Source organism: Melanerpes formicivorus, unplaced genomic scaffold, assembly GCF_026170545.1.
Source record: "Melanerpes formicivorus ecotype bairdi unplaced genomic scaffold, bMelFor1.0.p_v2 SCAF_10, whole genome shotgun sequence".
Taxonomy (NCBI): domain Eukaryota; kingdom Metazoa; phylum Chordata; class Aves; order Piciformes; family Picidae; genus Melanerpes; species Melanerpes formicivorus.
Window position 1 is genome coordinate 14,728,178 of NW_027142362.1, and position 21,646 is coordinate 14,749,823.

The 21,646-nt window shown below is 39.9% G+C and overlaps 1 protein-coding gene across 3 annotated transcripts in view; it reads right to left on the reverse strand.

Moving 5' to 3' along the window:
• Nucleotides 1-21,646, reverse strand: part of ATOSA (atos homolog A) — a 48,853-nt gene that overhangs the window by 14,634 nt on the left and 12,573 nt on the right. Inside the window, exons 1-6 of one of the 3 annotated variants that reach the window (XM_068143864.1) lie at nucleotides 15,872-15,948; nucleotides 5,299-5,483; nucleotides 4,220-4,422; nucleotides 3,705-3,830; nucleotides 1,574-3,434; nucleotides 467-583 (exon numbers count right to left, since the gene is read on the reverse strand). In XM_068143864.1, the coding sequence (XP_067999965.1) occupies nucleotides 467-583; nucleotides 1,574-3,434; nucleotides 3,705-3,830; nucleotides 4,220-4,389 (2,274 nt within the window). In that variant the 5' untranslated portion in view covers nucleotides 4,390-4,422; nucleotides 5,299-5,483; nucleotides 15,872-15,948. Of the gene's footprint in view, nucleotides 1-466; nucleotides 584-1,573; nucleotides 3,435-3,704; nucleotides 3,831-4,219; nucleotides 4,423-4,660; nucleotides 4,886-5,298; nucleotides 5,484-15,871; nucleotides 15,949-21,646 lie in introns of those variants that run through there. The other 2 variants (XM_068143863.1, XM_068143862.1) reach the window with 2 other exon arrangements.

Below are 21,646 nucleotides of genomic sequence, written 5' to 3' on the forward strand. Positions count from 1 at the left end.
ACTTAGTCATTCAGTGACACCTCCGATTGCTGAAGAATGTGTGGTACAAACCACTCACAGAAACAAGAGCGTTGGAATAATAGGCAATGAGGTATTAATAACTCACACAAGAACTCTTAAATGACAAAATCAGTTAGCTTACACTTAAAACACTAATCTTCAAAATGCTTTCTTTTGTCCTCTAAAATAGCACTGAAGCATATTTTTTTTTGCCATAGAACATTCTAGTGTCACCTTTTGTTAATCTTGATAGTATCTCAACAACTACCTCTTTAGTATTTTCTTTTTCAGAACGACTGTTGAACTTCATTTTAGTATTAACTCTCAAATTTCCACTTGAATTTTCACTCTGACACACTGAAAATAAGCACTCACACACTTTACCTACATAATACATGGGTATTAAAACAACAAAACACTTCCTTTCTCATTTAAAGGACAAGTTATCGTTTCAACAACAACTTACAGGACTTGAGAGCAGAGGCAATCCAGTTCTGGGATGAAAGGCCTTAGTGGAAGTTCCATCCAAGGATCGAAAATTATGTTTCCGCCATACATTTGTGTGTTTTAGAGGGGGTGCTTTCTGTCAGCAAAACAAATTTACTCAAGATATCAGTAGGATAAAATGACCTATCATGATCATGCCTTGCTCCTTGTCATGGAGAAGACTTCTAAACCAGGTGGATCTGCATCACACTAGCATACTATGAAATATTCAGTATAAATTCCACCTGACTCAGTCTACATTCACACAGACTGCTTGTTAAAGATCTCATACTATATTCAGACACTGCTCTATTTTTACAAAAGACAGGATGCCCAACTGCCCATGGAAACTGTTGTTCATGATGTCATCATCAGGAGCAGAACAAGACAACGTTCTTTTCAGTGTTAAACTTAGAATGAAGAAGGTATGGGGGAGGCACTACCAGCCAGAAGTTACTTCAGACCAGTATGTCAATAGAATAGAATAGGTTGGGAGAGACCTTTGGATCATTGTGTCCAACCTATCATCCAACACTATCTAATCAACTAAACCATGGCACCAAGCACCCAATCAAGTCTCCTCCTAGACACCTTCAGCAATGGTGACTCCACCACCTCCCTGGGCAGCCCATTCAAATAGCAAATCACACTCTCTATGAAGATTTTCTTCCTAACATCCAGCCTAAACCTCCCCTGGCACAGCTTGAGACTGTGTCCTCTTGTTCTGGTGCTGGTTGCCTGGGAAATGAGACCAACCCCCACCTGGCTACAACCTCCCTTCAGGCAGTTGTAGAGAGCAATAAGGTCTTCCCTGAGCCTCCTCTTCTCCAGGCTAAGCAACCCCAGCTCCCTCAGCCTCTCCTCATAGGGGTTGTGCTCCAAACCCCTCACCAGCTTTGTGGCCCTCCTCTGGACACATTCCAGCAAGTCAACATCTTTCCTAAACTGAGGGTACTCAATAGTAACATGCTGCTTCCTACGAAATCAGAACCAAATTCCTCTTCATATTGGTCCTTGGCAGACATAAGGTACAAGCCACCTGATTAAGAGCAGCTATAGGAATTGGTCTTTTCCTCTATGTATTTACCTGTATATCTGGGTTCTTCAGCCGCTCACATTTAACTACGCCATCTTCTGGAAGCTTCTTCTGAGAAGTGCTTTGGAATTCAAGGCCTATTGGGTCTTCGTTCTCATCATGTGCAGTTTTCATTTTATCTTGTTTGGTCTTGTTTTTGAAACTGTCATGGTCTTTATTTAAATAATTTTCAATACTAATAAGCTGAGTATTTTGCTCATAAATATTTAGGGGTTTTGAGTCTTTATCCAAACACTTGAGCTCATTTTTGTGCAAAGAGTCAGATATCTGCATCACAGTTGCTTTTTTTGTACCTTCAAGTATTCTGCATTTATCTGTCTGTATCTTGTTCAAACTGTCCATACTGTTGTTCTCACTAACCATTGTTCTTTCTTTAAGTTTATTTGTGCAAATCTGTTCATCAATGCTGCTGAAATTTGAATACTGTTTAACTCTGTTAATTACCTGGTCTTTTTGTGCATAACCAGAATGCATTTTTTCCAATTTATCTGGCAATTCAGATTTGTTTTCTTTAATACATGATGATGATGATGATGATTTGTGAATGTTAGCAAATACATGGGAAGTTTTATTTGAAGTCTGATGAAATGTATTTTGGACAGCCTCGCTGGGTTTTGCTAAAACCAATTTCCTTCTCGCTTGGAGTTTCAGAGAAGTCTTCAGTTCTCCATCCAACCTAGAAGGACTGATAGGAGTATCAGGTGTCCTTGTCCTTAATTTACTGCTGTCTTCTAACTGGGAAAAATCAGATTTAGCAAAAGAAACAGAAGATGGTTCCTTGCCTTTCTTCAGCAAATTTTCATCTTCATATGTACTTTGGAAAATTTTTGAAGTAACTGGATTAGTCTCATGCACTTTGAATGGATGCCCAGCAACATGAGAAGTAGCTGGGTCACAATGAATCAAGTGCTGGGCAATCCTTGCTATTACCTCCTGCCGCTCCTGGAGCAGAGAATCGATCAGGGGATTACCCTCTCCTGTTGATGGACGGCTACAGTGGTTCACTGGAACCCGGGCATTGAGCACTGTGATCTCTGGTCTTGCTCGAGTCTTGCCTTCACAACCATCTTCTTGTATTGCATTGTCTAAGCTGGCAGTAGAAACAGGTGAGGCTTCCTTGACTTTCCTTGGCAAGTTTTCATCTTCGTAAGTACTTCGAAAAGCTTTTGGTGTAGCTGAGCTGTTTTCCTGTGTGTTGTATGGACGTCCAGCAACAACTGGTGAAGTAGCTGGATCACAGTGAATCAAGTGCTGAGCAATCCTTGCAATGACTTCTTGTCGCTCTTTAAGTAAAGAGCCTATCAAAGGATTGGTTTCTGCTATGGGCTGATGAGAGCAATGACTATTCGAAACACGGGAATCAACTAGAGAAAAGGATTTAAAAGTTCTGACAGGTGTTTCATGAGATTGTGCCATCTTGTCTGCTGTAGCATTATAGCACTGAACTTTAGACTGAGATGCCCCAAAGTCAGATCCAAGTCTGGCAGATGGATAAAGTTTTAAATTTCTGATAGATGTAGTAAATTCAGATGTCTTTTTTCCATTAAGCATGCCTTCAGGTGTCATTGTCCATGTCTGTTTCCCACAGAAGCGCTGTGGACTGGAGGTCCTGCATTGCTGTGCCGCACTGGAATCGCTGTGCTGATGTAACTTACGTTCTTGCATTCGCTTTTCGTAGTAGCTAAGGTTGGTGTGAATACTACAGGTCAAAACTGGGTAGTTCGATTGTCTGGGCAAGGACTGGACACTAACTCTCAAGGCCACATTGTGAGAAACATTAGGAACAGGAAAGACATGCTCAGTTGGTGTCTGGGAGAATGTCCATTGCAAGTCCACATCTGCAGCGCTCACCCTGAAACAACACAGAAGGGCATTTAGAGTCATTTGAGGAGGAGTCTTTAATTATCTAGTTCCTAACTCAAACGTCTATGAAAAAGCACTAGAGACAGCAGCAACTGCTCTACTTTGCAAAATGTATGAGCCTTAGACAGCCGTCCAAGTATTGGGCCAACAACCTGGCACCTTCTGAAAGCACACAGGAAAACAGGAAGGAAGAACGGTTTCAAGAAAAGTTGCAACCACCTTCGAAGAGCAAACAAATTTGGTTCCATCCCAGACATACCTGTACAGAATGTTTCGGGGAACAGCACCATGTGAAACACTCAGCCACGCACTTAGCTGAGAGAAGAAAACGAAGGAGCGAACAGCCAGTAACAAGGTCTTTTCTTCAATGAATCGGTCTCCGCTCCTACAAGGCATTAACACAGGAATGTTGGTAAGAATATAACACTATCATAACTAGGCCATTTGCATTCTGAAAGTAAAACACAGCTGCATCAAGAAAAGCAATGAAACTCCTTAAAGATTTGGGATTAGAATCTGATTTGGTTTTACCCACATCATTTTTAAAATGTAACATAATAATGTATAAACGTGGCAGTTTGCAGAAAGGAGCATTTCAGACTCTGCAGTGCACTGCAGAAAGCACAAGTACAGAAAGACTAAAAGATTCTTAGGTGTCACTGGTAAATGGTTTTCATAGCAAAGAACCAGTTCAAAACCACTCACCAATTACTTTAAGGACTTCAATGTGGCAAGGTACTGGAAACTACCAGCTAATTCTACTATCAGACTTACTGTCGAGGAACTGGCTCCAAAATCCACCTTTCTAACAGCAATGCATCTTGTTTGATTGCAGGATCATTTAAATCATTCCCCTCAGTGGTGGGCCCTTCATCGCTATAGCAACAGTCTGGAAGTAGCATAACTTCTACCATGATTGGAATATTGTTCTTCCACAGTAGCATAACCTCAGATCTGGTTCGCCTGGCTTGACGACACTGAGGGCAAGAAAACATGTCAACACACACAAGCCAGATTTAAATCTGCTTTAAAAACATGTTCCAAAGTACTGGAAAAGGGTCAAATTCCATCTACTAGATTTCACCAAATCAGAGATAAGATTCTAGAGCTATTAAATGAAAAATAATTAACAAATCCTTTACAGCTGCTGCCTGAGCAACTTCTGTAGACAATTAAAAGAGCTCATAAAAATACATTTCCCCAATCCTTCACTACCTTGTATTTCTCTCTCCACAAGTCATCCACTTGGATAGACACACTCAAGCAGTATCTTTATAAATTCTGTGTCTTGGAGTGGGTTAATTTCTGCATGAATAACAACTTAACTTCACACAATACTTAGGAACTTTAACTTGAGAGATGCTCAAACCTTACTCCCAAGTAGACTAGCTAGTTAATGATGTGCTCATGGTTTTTGGGTCATGAACTTTTCAAGAATACCTGGAAAAGCAAGAATTTAGGCAAGTCAAGCTACATTTTCTCAGGGGAAAAAAACACAAAAAAAAAACCCCAAAACCAACCAAAAAAACCCAACATGACAAAAAACCAACCCCAAACCCAGAGCAGGAATGCTAAGTATAGTGCTCTCTATTTGCATAATAAAGACTCAAATAGGCACTGCATTCAGGTAGTTCTACAGAATTTCATGTTCAGGGATGAAAGGCTTAATGATCTCTCATTTTAAGGACAGATCTATTATTAGTATGATACTGAATTACACACCCAGGACTGACAGAAAGCAGAAATTGTTTTTCATGCTTAACTGTGAATCTGCCAAGGGGTTCTCAGCTGACTTTAATGATGGTAGCAAGGATGCAAGCCCCAACACTTAAATTAAATGAGTACTATCATACCTGAGCCAGTTTGTCACTGCATTCATGCTTAGTTGTTGGTGGCTGACTTGATTGTGCTGGTGGGCAATGAAAGCCCTCCGTTCTTCCCTTGATTGAATACTCAGGTGTTCGACCTTCAGTAATCAACAAGGCCAAGGAGACAAGGAACTCCTCAGCTTCATACTCAAAGTATTCATCCAAAGCATCTGTCATTTCAAAAAGAAGAAAAAAAAAATACATCTGCTGTGCAACAAGCTTCCAATGGCTGCCTAACCCAGCCAGTTCTTTTCAATTATACTTAAAACGAGCTACACACTCTGTGTACACATTCTGTGATTAGATTGCTTGCACTTCCCACAAGGCCCAAGTTACTGTACCACTACAAACCAACTGTCTCCATCTCATAATGTTGTCACTACAAGCAAACTAAATTAGGAATACCCCCAAGAAAACTTCACACAGCAACTGGTCAATGCCCTAGATTTCAATAGTACTGAGAAACAACTATGTTGTGAGCCACAGCTGGATCAGAGCTTCTTAAGTAGAAAAGAGTTTGCTGAGCTCTTGTGGGACTATGACTTGGCATCATTAGTTCGACATGACAGAAGTCAAAACACATCATAAAATAGATCTAAAATTGATTAAGAAAAAAACAAGAAGTGTTTACTGTTATTAGAAAAAGCAGGACACAATGTTCTTCATGATTTTTATTGCAAGTCCTTCCTGCTGAGAACAAGGCTTACTTGAAAGGTCCATATTTAGTTACCATTAACACATAGGGAAGGTTCTCAAGGAACATACAGAGTGTTCATTGTTTTCTACCACGGTCAGTGTAAACTTGTACAGAGAATTAAAACTCAACAAGTCTCCACAGATGAAGCAGCAGCTGGCATTGCTCTTTATAAATCATGCTGGTACATTCAGTTCCTGATGAGGTAGGATGCACCAGTCCCCTGATTTTCTGGCATTTTGTAGAGCACCATTCTCATCCTCCTCCCTCATCACGAGGATGTCATACAGCATTCAAATAGAATCAAGTACAAGCAGATCATGTCACTCCCCTCTCTGCTTAGAAACAGTTTCAAAACCATTCAGTTACTGAAGAGGTTACAGAAAAATCTCTTTTCCAAGAAAGCTAAAGTACATCCACTTCAAAGTCTATTCTGAGAGCAGCAAAGAACAACAGGTGGATGCAAGGCTGCCAGAATTTCTTTACCTTTATTTTTATGCTTTAGGGGAACAAAAGCCCATGACACCTTGACAATTTTAGCTTAAATGCTCTGTCATCCATAAAAATGAAAACTGCCACAGGGAGAGTTAGTTGCTATTCATGTTTTGATTACCATGCATAAAATACCCCTCCACTTGGAAAAAAATAACTCAGAAGTAATTTTTGTCTTCATTTCCTAATAGCAGAGCATTTGGCAAACATAGCAAGACAGACTTGAGAGGTCCATACAAGAAAGGATGCATGAAATAAAAGCTCTAATTAAATGTGCCATTACATGCATATGCAAATTGCAGTTGTAAAGTGTGTAAAAAGTAGCTTTTGCATGTTCATATTTGCCTAGCCCAGGCTTGTACTCCATGGAGCCCAGCACTTACAGCCTACCTTGAGGAACTTAAAGTAAATAAGGAAAATGAGCCCATTGCCAGGGAACCCAGGTTACTGCACAGAAGCTTGCAGCCCTCATCTTTACTGACTGGTTTTGCCCTCCTTTTTAAAGAAATGCAGTTAAACAGCTTCTTTGGGTGGCAAGGAGAAGATATAAGCAGGACCCTCTCCCCATTGTGCACCCACACATTGTCAGTGGCACGGCACTCCTGACCCTCACCATGCATGCTATGTCTGCCTACACACATCCATGAAAAGATGTCAGATGCTGTACTGCCACAACCAGCATAATCCAGTGTCTCCATCCTCTGGGAAAGCAACAAGGAAGGAGCTCTTCCAAAACAGGCATCCATGTGACACCTGGAGAGCACCCTGACCAGAAAGGAACTGCCGGCCCTAGAAGAACAGAGTGCTGCCAGGACTATGCATCTGGCCCAATGCTCGCCCTCAGGCAGAAGAAAACCAAAGGATGAATTACCTTGGAGGACCCCATATGGCACGTGAAGGATATATTAAATCATCTGGCACGAGTTAAAATGGTCATTCATCTGACAGATGGCAGAAAATGACTAATAAAGAGTACAGGGAAGATTAAAGGAGTGGCAAATAACAGAGAGGACAAGACACTTAAGCAGTGATGAGTCACCTACAAAATAAGGCACTCTGCAATTTATTTATTTTTTTCAACTGAAAAAACCCAACACACCTCACAAACTTCTCTACAAAGTTCATGTGTCACATTGACTTATTTTACCTTCAGTAGATTTCTACATAATCTAGCAACTAAGTGTTTTCATAAAGGGAAAAAACCTCCAAACATTGAGAAGCCTGGTAATTGTTCCTATACAACAGGCACAGATGATGCAAGTTGATGTAATTGAGGACAAGAGTGGAAAGACATTTATAGAAACAGCAAACTCAGTGTTAGGTTAAAAAAAGTCCTACTGTGCATGTGTTGCAACTGTCTGCTTTTGTGTATGAATCAGCCCTGTTTAAGGCATCGTATACTGTGCATAGAATAACCTCAACACAATCTAACCATACAAATATCATTATTATTATTCTGCTTTATTCCTAGCAATGGAACATGCAAGTGTATAGTATAAAGTATGCATCCCAGCAGAACTTGGGTTTTAATCTCCCTCAAAATTGCAAAAAATGCAATTAGTTGACACAAGTACATAGGAAATAAAGTAACAAGGCACTACAACCCTGCAATCAGTACACTGAAACTGAAGTTGATTGACCAGGCTGCCACAAGAGTTAGCACCAGATGTCAGACTACTCTAGGAGAGAAATAGAGAAGAATATAAGTGTAAAGTGAAGCCACTATACATAAACCAAAAAATAGAATATTGGAGAACTGAAACTTGAATGCATACCATTTTGTCTTCTGCATATACCAACTTTCTGCATCATTTGGCCAAACAGCAAAGCCCACTTAACCAGAGAGTTCAAAACAAGTCTTCAAGTCCTTGTCCTTTCCCGTGAACTACACATATGCACAACCACTGAAGCACTGGAATAAAGAGTAGCTCTGAACCACCCTAAAAAGTTAAATTGGCTCACATCCTAACGCATGTATGAAAGTTAGGTATGTGCCACTAGCAAGTCACAAATCCACTCAGCTGTAACCCAAAGACTCTCAAAACTTCAGTTCATCCAGTTGTGCTCCCTTGACTCCTTTCCCAGTCAGGCCACGCTCACCTGGACCAACTCCCTTCCCTTTCCTATCACAGTATTTTCTGTAGCAATTGCAGACAATGTTTTCCTGAAATGTGTATTAGAAGAACATTTAATCTATTTTCTAGGCTAAAACAGGAAACAAAGCCATTTGGTATCACATGACCCACTGGACTCCAAGGGCCTGGGGACAATGAGACAGTGGTCAGCCCAACCAGAGTTGCTATCATGACCAGGAAGTGATACAACTGACATCTCTCTCAGTCCATAGTTATTTTATAGTAGCAGCTTTCACGTTGCACTGGACACCACAAGTATCTCTCAAACTTGTCCTCCTCTGGAGGAGAGGTCATTTTCATTAAGTACCTTTCTTCAGAGAAAAACATATTTGTTCAACTTGAGATATCCATTAGTTCTGACCTTTGCTGATTCGGAGGGCTACTTCCTCACCGAGTCCATAAAAACACTAATAATTGCCTTTAAATATGGTCTGTAACAGTCCAGTCCTTCCCTAGAGAATCTGTCTGAAATCCAGAATAGATTTTGAAGGCCACCTATTTAATCATATTTCTGTTTCACTTGTTAATTGAAACACAATAAGCAACAAACCAAAATATGGAGTGCATGGTGTTGGCTGTTTAGATTCTCATCTGAGTCAAGCTCCACTCCTGTCCCACTCCAGCTGTCCAGTAGGCACTGTGGCATGGCTGCCCACCTCTGCTTCCTTCATGTGCTACCATTTTTATTAAAGATTACAAATATTAAGTACTTGTGACTGCACTGTGAGCATTCAGAATGCATCACCTCCTAGCAAAGGCATCACTCTCCATTTTAAAACATTACAGCAAAAGCTCTCTGGCCCTTCCCCCCAAAACAGTCAACTCTGAGCAAGTTTTATTATCTTACTATTTGAAGAAGTAGGCTAGAGGTAGTCCCATATTTTAAGAGTAAGGCAAGGATTCAAGAAACTACTGTAAAGGAAATGAAACACAATGTAAATATTTGACTAACAGCTTTTCTTCTGGAATTAGAAACACCTACAGATGCTTCAGTTAACTAATTCCATGTTGTGCTTCACTTCAAAAGAAAACTGCTCTTGAACCCCCCCAAATTCATGATTCTCTGAATGAGCACTCATGTTATGTCTGCATATTACAGACTTGTAATTATATCTGAAGTCACACACCTCAAAAGGCTGGTAATATTAAGAGTTTAAGTATAATTTAAGCTATCAAGAGTTAAAGTAATAAGCTGGTCTACTTGCTTCAAGAAACAAGGTAGTAGTTAAGTTTACTTACTTTCAAGCAAATGCAATGAACTGGTCATGTTATCTTTGGAATACTCCCAATACAGGTTTTTCACCCACACACTAACCCTTGTCAGATTCTTGGGTTCAAGATCTTTGAGCCCAGGAACAGCCACTATGAAAACATGAGGAGAGCAGCACAGTACCTCATCTTACTCTTGCTGCCTCTTTACTTTTTCCACGGTATCAAACCAAACCACTATCAAAGCAGTTCAGCTATAAGGACAGCAAAGGAAACTTAGAGTAGGACCGATGCATACCTGCTATTCAAAGAAAATAAAGCATAAGCTATAAAAAAACCTGCTGCATCTACTTAGTTTTGTATAGGAGAATAGGAAGAGATTAATTTGCTTTTGTGTTATGCCACTTTAGGTACAAAATTAAAACAAAACAAAGCACACCATCTTATAACTAGAGGTGGTGGTGGTGGGGGTGTTTAAAAATCAAGACAGCTCCAGAGCAGCTGATGAAGCCACTCCAGAACAACAAAAATCAATCAGTACCAATCAGTGCCATCAGCTGCACTCCAGAGTGCAGCACTGCAAGAACTCCCCTGGTATGTGTGCATCACTGTCTATCTACCACATGCTTCTGTTTGGGCACCTGTCACAGTATCCAGAGCTATGAGGCAGCTTTAACTGTAAATAAAGTTACCTAAAAGAGACTGGCCTTAAAACCAGGCTGGGAAAGAAAACCCATACAGTTCACATTTTACTAAAACTTATTTAGGTTCAAACAGCTTAATAAGTACAGAAATACAATCCAGTTTAAATTCATTTAAAGCTTAAGTTTCCTGCAATAATGTCAGAAACTACTACTCAGAGCGTAGAACTGTTAAACTGATCTGGGTGTTCCCATCTTGCTTCCTGTGTTTTGGCTGACATCCTATTTTGCCATCACCATACTGCTTAGTGAGTCACTTCTTTTCTTCCAACTGTAGCTTTCTATTTTTACCTCAGCAACAACAGTTTAACCTGCTTCTTGTAATTTTTTTTGTCACTAAACTAAATCCTAGATCAAGCATTTACATTTTTACCAGTAAAACCCATTTTCTCTTAACTGTACAAAGAAAAATGATACTTTAAAACAAATTATGTAAGCTGAATTGTTTCTTGCTCCACAAGGAAATCACAAATTGTGAATTAGGTCAATCACTATGATTTCATTGTCTGTATTTAGTAGCAGGAAGGCAACACCTGAAAAAAAGAGAAGTTTGAGGCTTGTTTCAAACTTCAGTTCATCAAGAGTTGCAACAGAACTCATCTATTCTAAAACAGTTGTTTCACTGTTTACCTGACACAGGTAAATAAATGCTGAAACATCACTGTAAAGCTCTAAGATGTTCAGTGCTGCAATGTTTAGCACTGTAAGTCAGTTGGCAGAACAGAGCATAAGCTTTTTGCCGATTCCTAACCGGGTTACTTAAAGATGCTACTTGTACTGACATGCTTTAACCAGACAGGTACTGGAAGCAGAGAGGACTTGTCTCAGCTAATGCCTTTACTTAAGCACACATCAGTTCATGTTTTCCTTTGTATTACAGTTTCCTAGACTGCAATTTTCTTAAATGTGACTACACAAAACACTCTGAAGTTGCATTATAATGAAATGAACATGCCTGTCAGGAGCGGACAAAGTAATTTCCGAGTTCTCCATTCATTCTTCTCTAGCTTTTTACATTTTTCCCCTTGATTAACTCTGCCTAAATTAGATTAGAAACTGCATGACTCGATGAACGTACCTGAACAAAAAAAGCCCCCAAACCAAACCTCAAACATTAAAACAACAACAAAACCCACCCCACTAACAAACAAAAAGCTTAAAAAGCCTAACAACACAACAGGATTTCTAATTCTGCAACTTGAAACTGTGTTTTGTAGTATTTCTGACAGTTTGTAAAATAAAGCAATTAGGAGAAAACATCTATTTTGGAATAATTATGTGGCATTAAGTGTAGAACAGACACTGCTGTAAATGAAAGGGAATCGAGAGTTTATATACAGCCTTCCCTCCAGCCGTCAACACAGCAAATAACGTATCAGGATATTTACAAGTATTTACATTTTGCAAAATTAGAGTGACAAATTACTGAAATGCTCCTGGTTTAAGTCCCACCCTAGTTCACAGGAAGAAGCAAGGGCAATGTGGTGACCAGACCTAGGCTAGCTTCACAGTCACTGCCACCATAATCTGATACCGCATCCAACATGCTTGTTTTGGGGAGCTGAAGGAGTCGTGTGTCACCCTAGAACAGAAAACAGAGTGTACTTAAGCTTACAGAGCATGTGAAAAACACTTCCTAAGGTGGTTGGTTTTTTTTGGGGGGGACACCCACTCACGATTAAATGCTTTAATACAGATTTCTAAATTTTTTAACTTTTTTTTTTCAGCACACACTTCCTTCACTGGTGTTGAGGACTCTTTCATCTAGGCTTCCCCAGCCAAGGCAACTGTGTTAGAAGATTAGGGTAACAACGGCTGATGACTGTCTTCATTACTGCTACCCATCAAGAACCAGCTTAGCAGCAACTGCATGGCTGAAGATGCACGGACTGAAAGCTTTCATCAACTTGCTCGACTTTGTAAGCTGTAAATACCACATTGCACTTGCTCCACAGCTGTTTTGTTTGTAAAGGAAACCAAACCAAACAAAACATAACCATGAAAAAGGACATCTATTTGGGTAAGCCTCACCTCTTTCTGAAGGCATACCATCCATACAACAGTTGCAGCAATTAAATACTGGGAAGCCTAACTCCACTTGGAAGCTAAGACATCCCCTCCCATTAAACAAGTTGATGGCAGCTCTATGTTACATTCCAGCTGTGATGGCTGTTTAAAAAAAAAGGTAAATAAAAATCCACAACTAATTTTTTTTGAGGCCTTACACAACCACCGTTCAGGGCAATAGGCATTGTTTTCTCTTTAGCTTGTTTAACTACACAGCTTGACAAAGATTCAACTATTTGCAGACTTCTGCAGTATTTTATACAGAGATTGGTTTCAAGATGGAAAGCAGCAATTTGTGATAATCAGTCACTCTCAGATGTTAATTGGAAAACAACATGGGACTGTTTAAAAACCCTACAGTAGGTATTTCAATGCTTATGAGCCCTCTGCCTAAGACATGTTTGAATCTTGTGATGACCAGATTTTTGCTCATGTGTTACTCAGTTTCTTCCTCAGTAGCTTATCATCCTCCCAATATTTGCAAAGATCTTTGGGAACAGTATTCATAGCAGGGTTACATTTGCCAAAACACACTGTGTTTAAGATTTCCCCGCTAACGGTAAAACTTACTCTCTTCGGGGTATTGCATGCTTTATCTCATCACTGGCATAAACTGGTGTTCTTCCCCAAGATCATTGCAAGAAAAATAAGTCACACCTTCTTAAAAACAAACCAGAGTGAATTTGAAAAATGCAACATGGAAACACCAATTCATTTGGGGTGAAATCAGCAGGGATGCTACTGAGGTCAGAGAAATCTCTTGGAAAAAAAAGTACCACGTTGCACATTATGGAAACCCTTCACTAAGCACTCAGCCTTCAACACATTATTGTTGTCAAAGCAAGTGAGGTTTTGTAACTACCAAAGCACTCAGCCCTCCACAGTTTGAAAACTTTCAACAAACGCTTATCTTCACACTACGGTCAGATGCCAAACAAACCCAACCAATGTTTTTTGGTAGCCATGGCCTTCAGACTCTGAAGTCAGAAACTACTGACTTCAACAAGCCCATTTAAACTGCACAAATCAGATGTCTCAAGCAATTCCTCTTTTCTCAACGTACAAAAAGGTGTAAGGTGAGTGTTAAGACTACTGAGGAACCTCTTATACATTGAAAATCTCCTCAAAGCTACCTAACAGTATCTACTTTTAATAGATACTGCAATTTCTTGAGGGGGTTCTGTTACCACACTAAACTCAAAACAACAGTAAGCCAGAGAAGGTTGTGGGATGGGGATGAGCAGAAGTCTAGATACTTTGGGTCTGTCTGTATGTGTGTGTTTAGAAACCATCTATGACCCAGTCCACTTTTTCCATAAGGTTTTGGTTTTATTATTAGCATTACAAATTTGATAAGAGTGCAACAGAGGTGGTATCAGCAACACGCCAGCATGGCAACACGCCAGCATGGCAACAAGCCCTGTACCCACCCCAAAATGCAATCCCACTCAAATATTCTGTTTGTCTTTCATTTTTAAACCCTAGAAAAGAGGAGTTAGTTGCAGATTTTTAATTCCTGGTCCATGAGGTCTTTCCAGAAAACTGCACTGTCTAGGCAGTAATAAAGTTTCAGCTCAATCCAAACCCTCAGAATATTTAACATGTCTAGATCTATTTCATCTGTGCAAGTACTGAATAGCTGGATGGGTGCAGATTCTGTTACTTTGTTTTCACACGAATTGCCAGGATCTAGCTGAGTGACATTTACCTTGTTACAGATCAGATTTACTTTAAAGGGGGGTGGGGAAATTAAACTCAAGCATTTAGACCTTGTTAGACTTTCCCTTCATACACATATCTTGGAAAGTACCTTTTCAAAAACTGGACCCACTTGAACACTGACATTTCAAATAACAAACCTGTTAGCTAACACAATTTAACCATCTATTTTCCTTGTCCTAACCATCCTGCCAGGCTTGCATTGCAGCTTTGAAGGCTGCCACAAACATCCATCACTGGGCATCTCATGGAACAAAATCATTTTATGGCAGTCCTAGATGCAAGATGCTAGTACTAAGTGCCAAAATTAACTCTACCAGAGGAAGAATAATAGTGGTGTATTCATAATGTATCTGTTCAAAACAATTCCTTCTTCTCAAGGGAAAAAGTGAGTTCATGGATGACTGCGCTGATGCTGGCACAGACCAAAGACAGGCACAGCAAGGGCCAGCAGGCAAAAGTCTCCCTGCACAGTGTTGACCTCAAGTCACCCATCATCCCTGGCCTCAGCTGCAAGTTTATTGGTTGCATGTGTGTTTTGTAACACCCTGTACTCCGCATATTCTTAGAACATACTTTCCAGAGAACTGAAGGGACAGGGCTCACCCCTCTACTCCCAACCCAATCTCACCACCACCAGCAGCATCCTGCTCCCCAAGATAAACTAGCTAAAATAGTAAAGGATCCAACCTCTATGTTTGTGTGCTCTAAAATCAGGTAACCTGTGAGTCAAGTGACAGAGCAATAAATTATTAGGAAAAACACACCACTACACTAAAAACAGCGTACACGAGCAGTAGATGAAGAACAACACTTTATCCAGTCAAAGCTCATGGCCCACCACAGCCTCTTTTGTATTCTGTGCCAAAAACAATTGACATAAGCACAGACAAACAAATAAGAGCCAACTTTAGTTCCTCCTTGATAGCTTGAAAACATATATTTAATCAAAAGTATTATAGTGGGGTGGACATGTTGAATCTGGGACCAGCAGAAAAAGCATTAATGTCCAAAGTAAATATTCACTGAAACTTACACCAGATGTCAAAATGACTTTTGGGGAAATTGCTCTAAGCTGCCTTCAGCTCAGAAATGCCAAAAAGTCACTACCTGCTACACACCAGCTATCAGCACAGTTCAGGCAGCATTAAGGATCCACCCATTTGCCAGGTTTAATACATTTAATTATTATGAATGCTCAAACTGAGCATCAAACAAAAATGCCCACAAGCATTATAGAATCCAATTTCCTGATAGCTGTACTTGTTTTGTCAACCCTTTCAGTCACCATACAGAGATTTTCTGTTAGAAATCAATAAACAAAGTTCATTACTATCAAGTGACAGCACCACTATTTTTTTTGGAATTAGAGGATCTTTTTTGAACAGACAAAAGTAGTAAGTGCAGTCAAAAAGATTCTAAGTTTACACATGACCACCCCGGCTATTACTGTAAACAACTGGCTTTTGCAATCACTTATCTTCAAGAACTAATAAAAAACATAACTGAGAGGTTTTTAGCACAGAACATTTTATTCTTACCATCTGAATTGGTGGCTGATCTTGAATGGAGCAGAATCTGGTACAGGAATCCAGATGATGAGCAATCTGCCCTGTTAATCCCCAGAAAAACGTGCAGACTGGGTTGACTACACCCTTATTTGGTGGGCTGGATTCCTAGGAAATACCGTTTAGAGAGCTGCTTTCAGTGAGAGTTGGGTTTGCTCTTGACTATGGAAAAACACTGTCTGAAATCCTAAGATTTTCCTCAAAAGTAAATTCCTCATAGTCCAAGCTGCGATGAAACTGGAAACACATTCTGCCGGTGGGGACCTCTGGGTCAGGCACAGCCCAGTTGAGAAGCACTGGGCTTCGGCTAGCAGATGGCACTGCCTTATCTGCCTGCTCAGGGAAGCACCAGCTGTGCTGCAAGATTTCTCACGGAATTTATCACTGAAAATGGACGTTAGAAAGATATGGAAAAGATTATGCCTCACTGGCATCCAGCCTTGAGAAAACAGTACATCTGGTCAGTGTCTAACAGGAAACCGTATTTTTCTGTTGTCTTATTTGCCCTCTCAATGTCATCTTTCATCACAAGCAAATGGGGGTGTTTTGTTGTTTTTCAAACTGTTCGACTCACTGTTGAAGTAAACTTCCAATTAGCCTCTGACTACTTTTAATCACTTGCACTTCCTCCCCCGTGTTGTCCTACAGTCTGGAAGAACACTCTTGATGCAAATTGACTCTGCTTTCCAGCTTCTCTGTTACAATGATAAAGGCTTGTTAGCCTGTAGCTGGGAGCACAGTTTATCTGCCTCATCAGTACCATCCCTTTGTTTCCTCACAGCCCTCTCTTGGAAGTCACTGATCTCATGCTTGATACTTGCAAAAGGTCTGAGGTGAGGAGGGTCTTTTGTTCTGTACTTGTATAATAACCAGCAAAAGCAGTATCTGAACGTGCCTCTTCATTTGTATCACAAGTAACAAATGATAATCTCAGAGGTAAGAACTGCAGGAATTTGCTTTCCTTCTCTTTAGAAGTAATATTATGACTGAGTTACACACCTGGAGGCTGAAGAATTCCCTGATCCATCTAGACAATCAAACACATTAACACGATGCATTCTGGAAATGCAGGATGAAAATATAGAGGCTTTCTACACATCCACATGAAGGACTGACTTCGTTCTGTAAAGAAGCCACTGTTGTAGTGTGAAACCCACAGGCATAGATGTACCTCACAAAACCAGCAAGAGTTGAAGAAACTATGTGTTCATAACAGCACTGATAAAACAACTACAACAGGTTGTTTATGCTTTATGAGAAGTGACCTGTGGCCTTGTTCAGAGCTTTCCCAGGGGACAAGAACAAAACCTCCTCAGAAGCACTTCCCTCCAGTAGTTTCAGTGCCATGAAACCAATACCAATACTACTCTGTGTGTCCTTTGCTAAAAAGGCATCCTGAACCTTCTATTTTTAATTCAATTACAGTAGATAAGGGAACTGTAAAAATATCTTATAAAAATAAGAATGACAGCACTTGGGATCCTTCTGCATCCTGCTCCCAGCAGCCAAAGGACCTTAGCAGAAGAGAATGGACAAAGTAGGGCTGCAGCTGTATTTCTCCAGCATACTCCTCCAGTCTTCAACAATTGAACCAAATGGGCAGAGAAAGTCTCATGTTGTCTGGCATGTCCCTGTCTAGCAAACAGCTACAACCCTCTCCCATCGCCCCACCACAGACCTCCACTGTCCTACAGTGACATTACCCTACTCCCACCAGGGAGGACAAATGCCTGACTGCAAGTGTACAGATGAAAGGCCGTATCTACCCCATGAGCTACAGGTTGCTCTTTGTTTCTCTCTACCACGCCTAGGACAAATACATGGAATTTCCTACCTTCTCCTCTCCTTCCTGCTTACAATGCTATTTGAATTGCAGTAGGAAATTTTCACATGAAGCTAAAATGAGAAAGATTCAGACAGATACGCTCAGATGATAAACTTCCATGTTTAGAGTAATGCTTTAGCTGCCAAGAATTTTAAAGTACACAGTACTTCAGACATTTTTTTAGAAAGATCTTATAGGAACTAAAATACTCAAGGCCTCTAGGAATTCATGTCCACATTCTATTAGTTTACGTTTTCTCCTCCTCCAGCTGGTCTGCTTTGCCTTTCAAAATTTATTTTAAAGCTGTAAAATCAACAAGTTATCTTCAGTTTCATAAACTTCGCTAAAACTGGAGAGTAAAAGAAGTGTTAGTTGCCATGGCAGCAGTGAAGAGTTGCTGGGTCAGGATGCAGAGAACTTCTCTTGTTCTGTCTGATCATTTGCATCAGAAGTTCTGCCATCTGTTACTAACTATTTAACAACAGTCTTGCTTGTTAGCACTGGTGCTTGCTATATAAGTTTGCAGAATCTCTCTCTATCTTAAGCCATTCTGTGAATGTCCTAATTAACGTGGAAACCCATCTGAGAGCTCAGGTATCTTTCAGGTACGACGACCACTATTACTTACATTTGCTCAATATTCTTTCTCACCAGGGAAAAAAGCATACACTTATGCAGACACCTGCCTCTGGAAGCAGCAGATTTATTGTTAAAGACATCCATTTGAAAATCATTTCAGACAGCAGATGATGTGGCTGAACTGTCTACTAGCTGTATACGTTAAGAAAACAAAACCTTAGCTCTCACATTTCCAAACTTTGAATTTTCAAGGTAAAAATCATTTACTTTATTCTTGACTTCACTATCTTCATTCAAATCTTTATGACCTACAGCAAGATACTGACTCTGAATCTACACCTAGGAAAGCAGGCCAGTCTTGTTTCTCCTCACTCATCACGCTCTCAGAAGAAAGTGGGAGGCTGTACAATGACAAGAGGGAAACAACACAACTGTTTCTTTTACTGTTCTAAAAACTACTTCACAACCAAACAGTAATAAAATAAAATCAGTATTATTAGGAGCACAAAAGAGGCCTTCAGCAGGAAGACCTTGTTTCAGTCATTTAACACCTTAAACACTGCTTCAGGAAGTCTGAGAGCACTCTGTTCACAGGTGTAGCCAATAAATCTCAGATCCTCCAAACGCAGGAAGTGGAAGAAAAACGTGAAGAGTATTTACACAGGAATATGGAAACAGAGTTTCAGAGCATCAGAAGAATAATTTGTACATCTAAGTAACACAGACTATTTTCCAGGCTAGTCTTTAATTCAGATGACAAGCAGACCAGCAGCCTATTACATTCACCAGCAATCTCAGTGCGGTAAGATCCGATGCAGAGACAGCACTGAGATTTGGTAGATACAACCACATATGCATAGGATGGATCCAATACAATGCTCGTGATACTGTATCAAAACAAGAAGATAGACAGTTTCATTGCTTCTGGTTTCAATAAGAACAATGCAACTAAACAGAAATGTCTGAAAAGGCTTTTCCTCCAACATGTTCAGGAAAAGTCTCCATTACAGATACTCATCTCCACCTGTGAAGGCTTGGTGAATTATGTCCAGTGCAGCTTTCTGACTATCAAACCAAGTCAACTCCGGAGACACCCTTCAGCTCCAAGAAGCTATGCAAACACTGACGGCGTATCTAAGTCCAAGATAAATAGAGTCAGTCACACTAGGGAAGAACTGTTAAGTGTATTTTCCACCTACATACAAGACACCTAATAATGCTAGTGAGCTGCATTCTTTATTTCCCCAGAATGACAGAAAAAACAAGACCATGAGAAGCAAACCAAATGGTGCAAATGCACTGTTAATAAGGAATATTCACAAGGAGAAGAGATAGAAATAGTTGTGAATTCAAGAATTTTATTTTAATGGACAACATATTAAATATTAGATATATATAGTACACAGATTAAGTAGGATCTGATAACTCCACTTTATTACAGCATCATGTCAGTTAGAAATCACACATACAAGATGAAAGCTTCTGCAGCTATCAGGGTACTTTAAAAAGCACAATGAAAAAAAAGCATATGACTTGTTAAGCAGCATCCTCAGGTATCCAATGTAGACTAAGAATCCCATTATTTATCTGAAATAAAGACAGACAACAAAAGCCAAAGCAAGCTATTTTCATAGTATCTGACCTCTTCTACTGCAGTTTCTTTCTGTACTCATCTTCTCTTTGAGCTTTCCTACTACAGCTCCCTAAGCTTTGATGTTACAGCCTCTTCACTGTCATCTAAGCAGTGGTTAATTAATCTCGTGGAACTTTGTCAGAACATGTTTGACCACCCAAAATTATCCTCCTAGCTAGAGAGACTCCCTCCAGCTTCAGTAGGTTTCTTTCAGTATTTGCAGTCCAGATTATTTAGAGGGTGGGGAGAAGGGAAAGGAATAAGGCTAGAAGACCAAAGGCAGAAGCTGTACTTCTTCATTTGAAGTGCAAGGAGCTCTGGAAGAACACAGATGAAATTGATGATGGTAGAACAGTTTCTCAGGCAATTTTCCCAGCACTATTAACCTTCACCTACAAGACCTGCCCTTAAGTGGTTATATAGTAACCTGCAAAAGTAAAAAAGTTACAAAACAGACAACATATTCTTCCAGTTTAAAAAGTGTCTGGGACAATGGCCAGACCCATAAAATTGTTTTTAAACTTTATTTAGGAGGATAAATAAGGGCATTACAACTCTCAAGCTGTGCAAAAGACTGCTCATTTTATAATGGGCACCAGAGCCTACTATGGAATTTTGAATGAGTAAAACAAAAGAAATTTTTGATAGTTTTAGAACTGAACTGTGTCACACAGCACAATTCAGCTATTTACAAGTTTCATGTTCTAAGTCCTGTTACTACGATTTAATAGTCTTCTGTTACATGGGGTCAAAATTTAAAGGCTTAACAGAACTTCCATCAAGAACATAGTGTGCCTCCCTCTCAGTTAAGATATGGCAATTTTCTGGATAGCAAAATGGCAGGCACTAAGATATTTAAAAATTAATATATGCAAATATGAAATGTCATTTTGTCCTCAAAAATTCCTTACTACTTTGTAAAGCATTGCTTCTGTGATTCAAAGCCAATATTCCCACACAAGCCACAAGAGTACACTAGTGGAATTGTTCCTCCTCCTATATCAGGAGGTGAACATCTCATGTCAGCAGGCTCACTTAAGCTAGAGCTCCAGTACCTTTCAGAGCAATACCAACAAGTTCTAGACCCAGGATGAATATATATGCAAGTACTGGGTCAGGACAACATTTGCATCTTTATACAACAGGTTTGCATAAAAATGAACAGATAATCCTCAATTCAGCATTGAGTTCAGTATGTTATTTAATTAACTTTATCTGTAGCCCAAAGTTGAACAACCAGTAAACTGCTAATTCAAAATGCACACTTGTAGTTGCCCCCAAAGCTGATATATTTGCATGAACTTCATTTGCCCCAAGACAAGTAGTGGCAAAGGGCTGATAATGCTTTCATGCATTGTTTTCTAATCGAAATCAAAATACTGTTATGAGTTTCCTCCTGCTGGAGAAAGGGGGGGGGGGGGGGGGGGGGAACCAAATAAATAAAAAAAATAGGAGAGAGCAACTTGACCTACATAACAAGGCACAGAAGAAACTCAGTTAAGCTTCAGGGTGTTTCGGGGAAAGGGGGAGAGGCTTTTTTCTCCTTAACAATGAAAAATCAAGCAGTTACATATGGATACACCAACTACAACTGTTAGCAGATCTGACATTTAAATAGATGCCTCACTTTTAAGGCTTAAAAATATCCCCCCCTCCTGCTCCAGACCATTTAATGTCCTTGCCCTAACAATGTAATGAATTAACAGAGTTA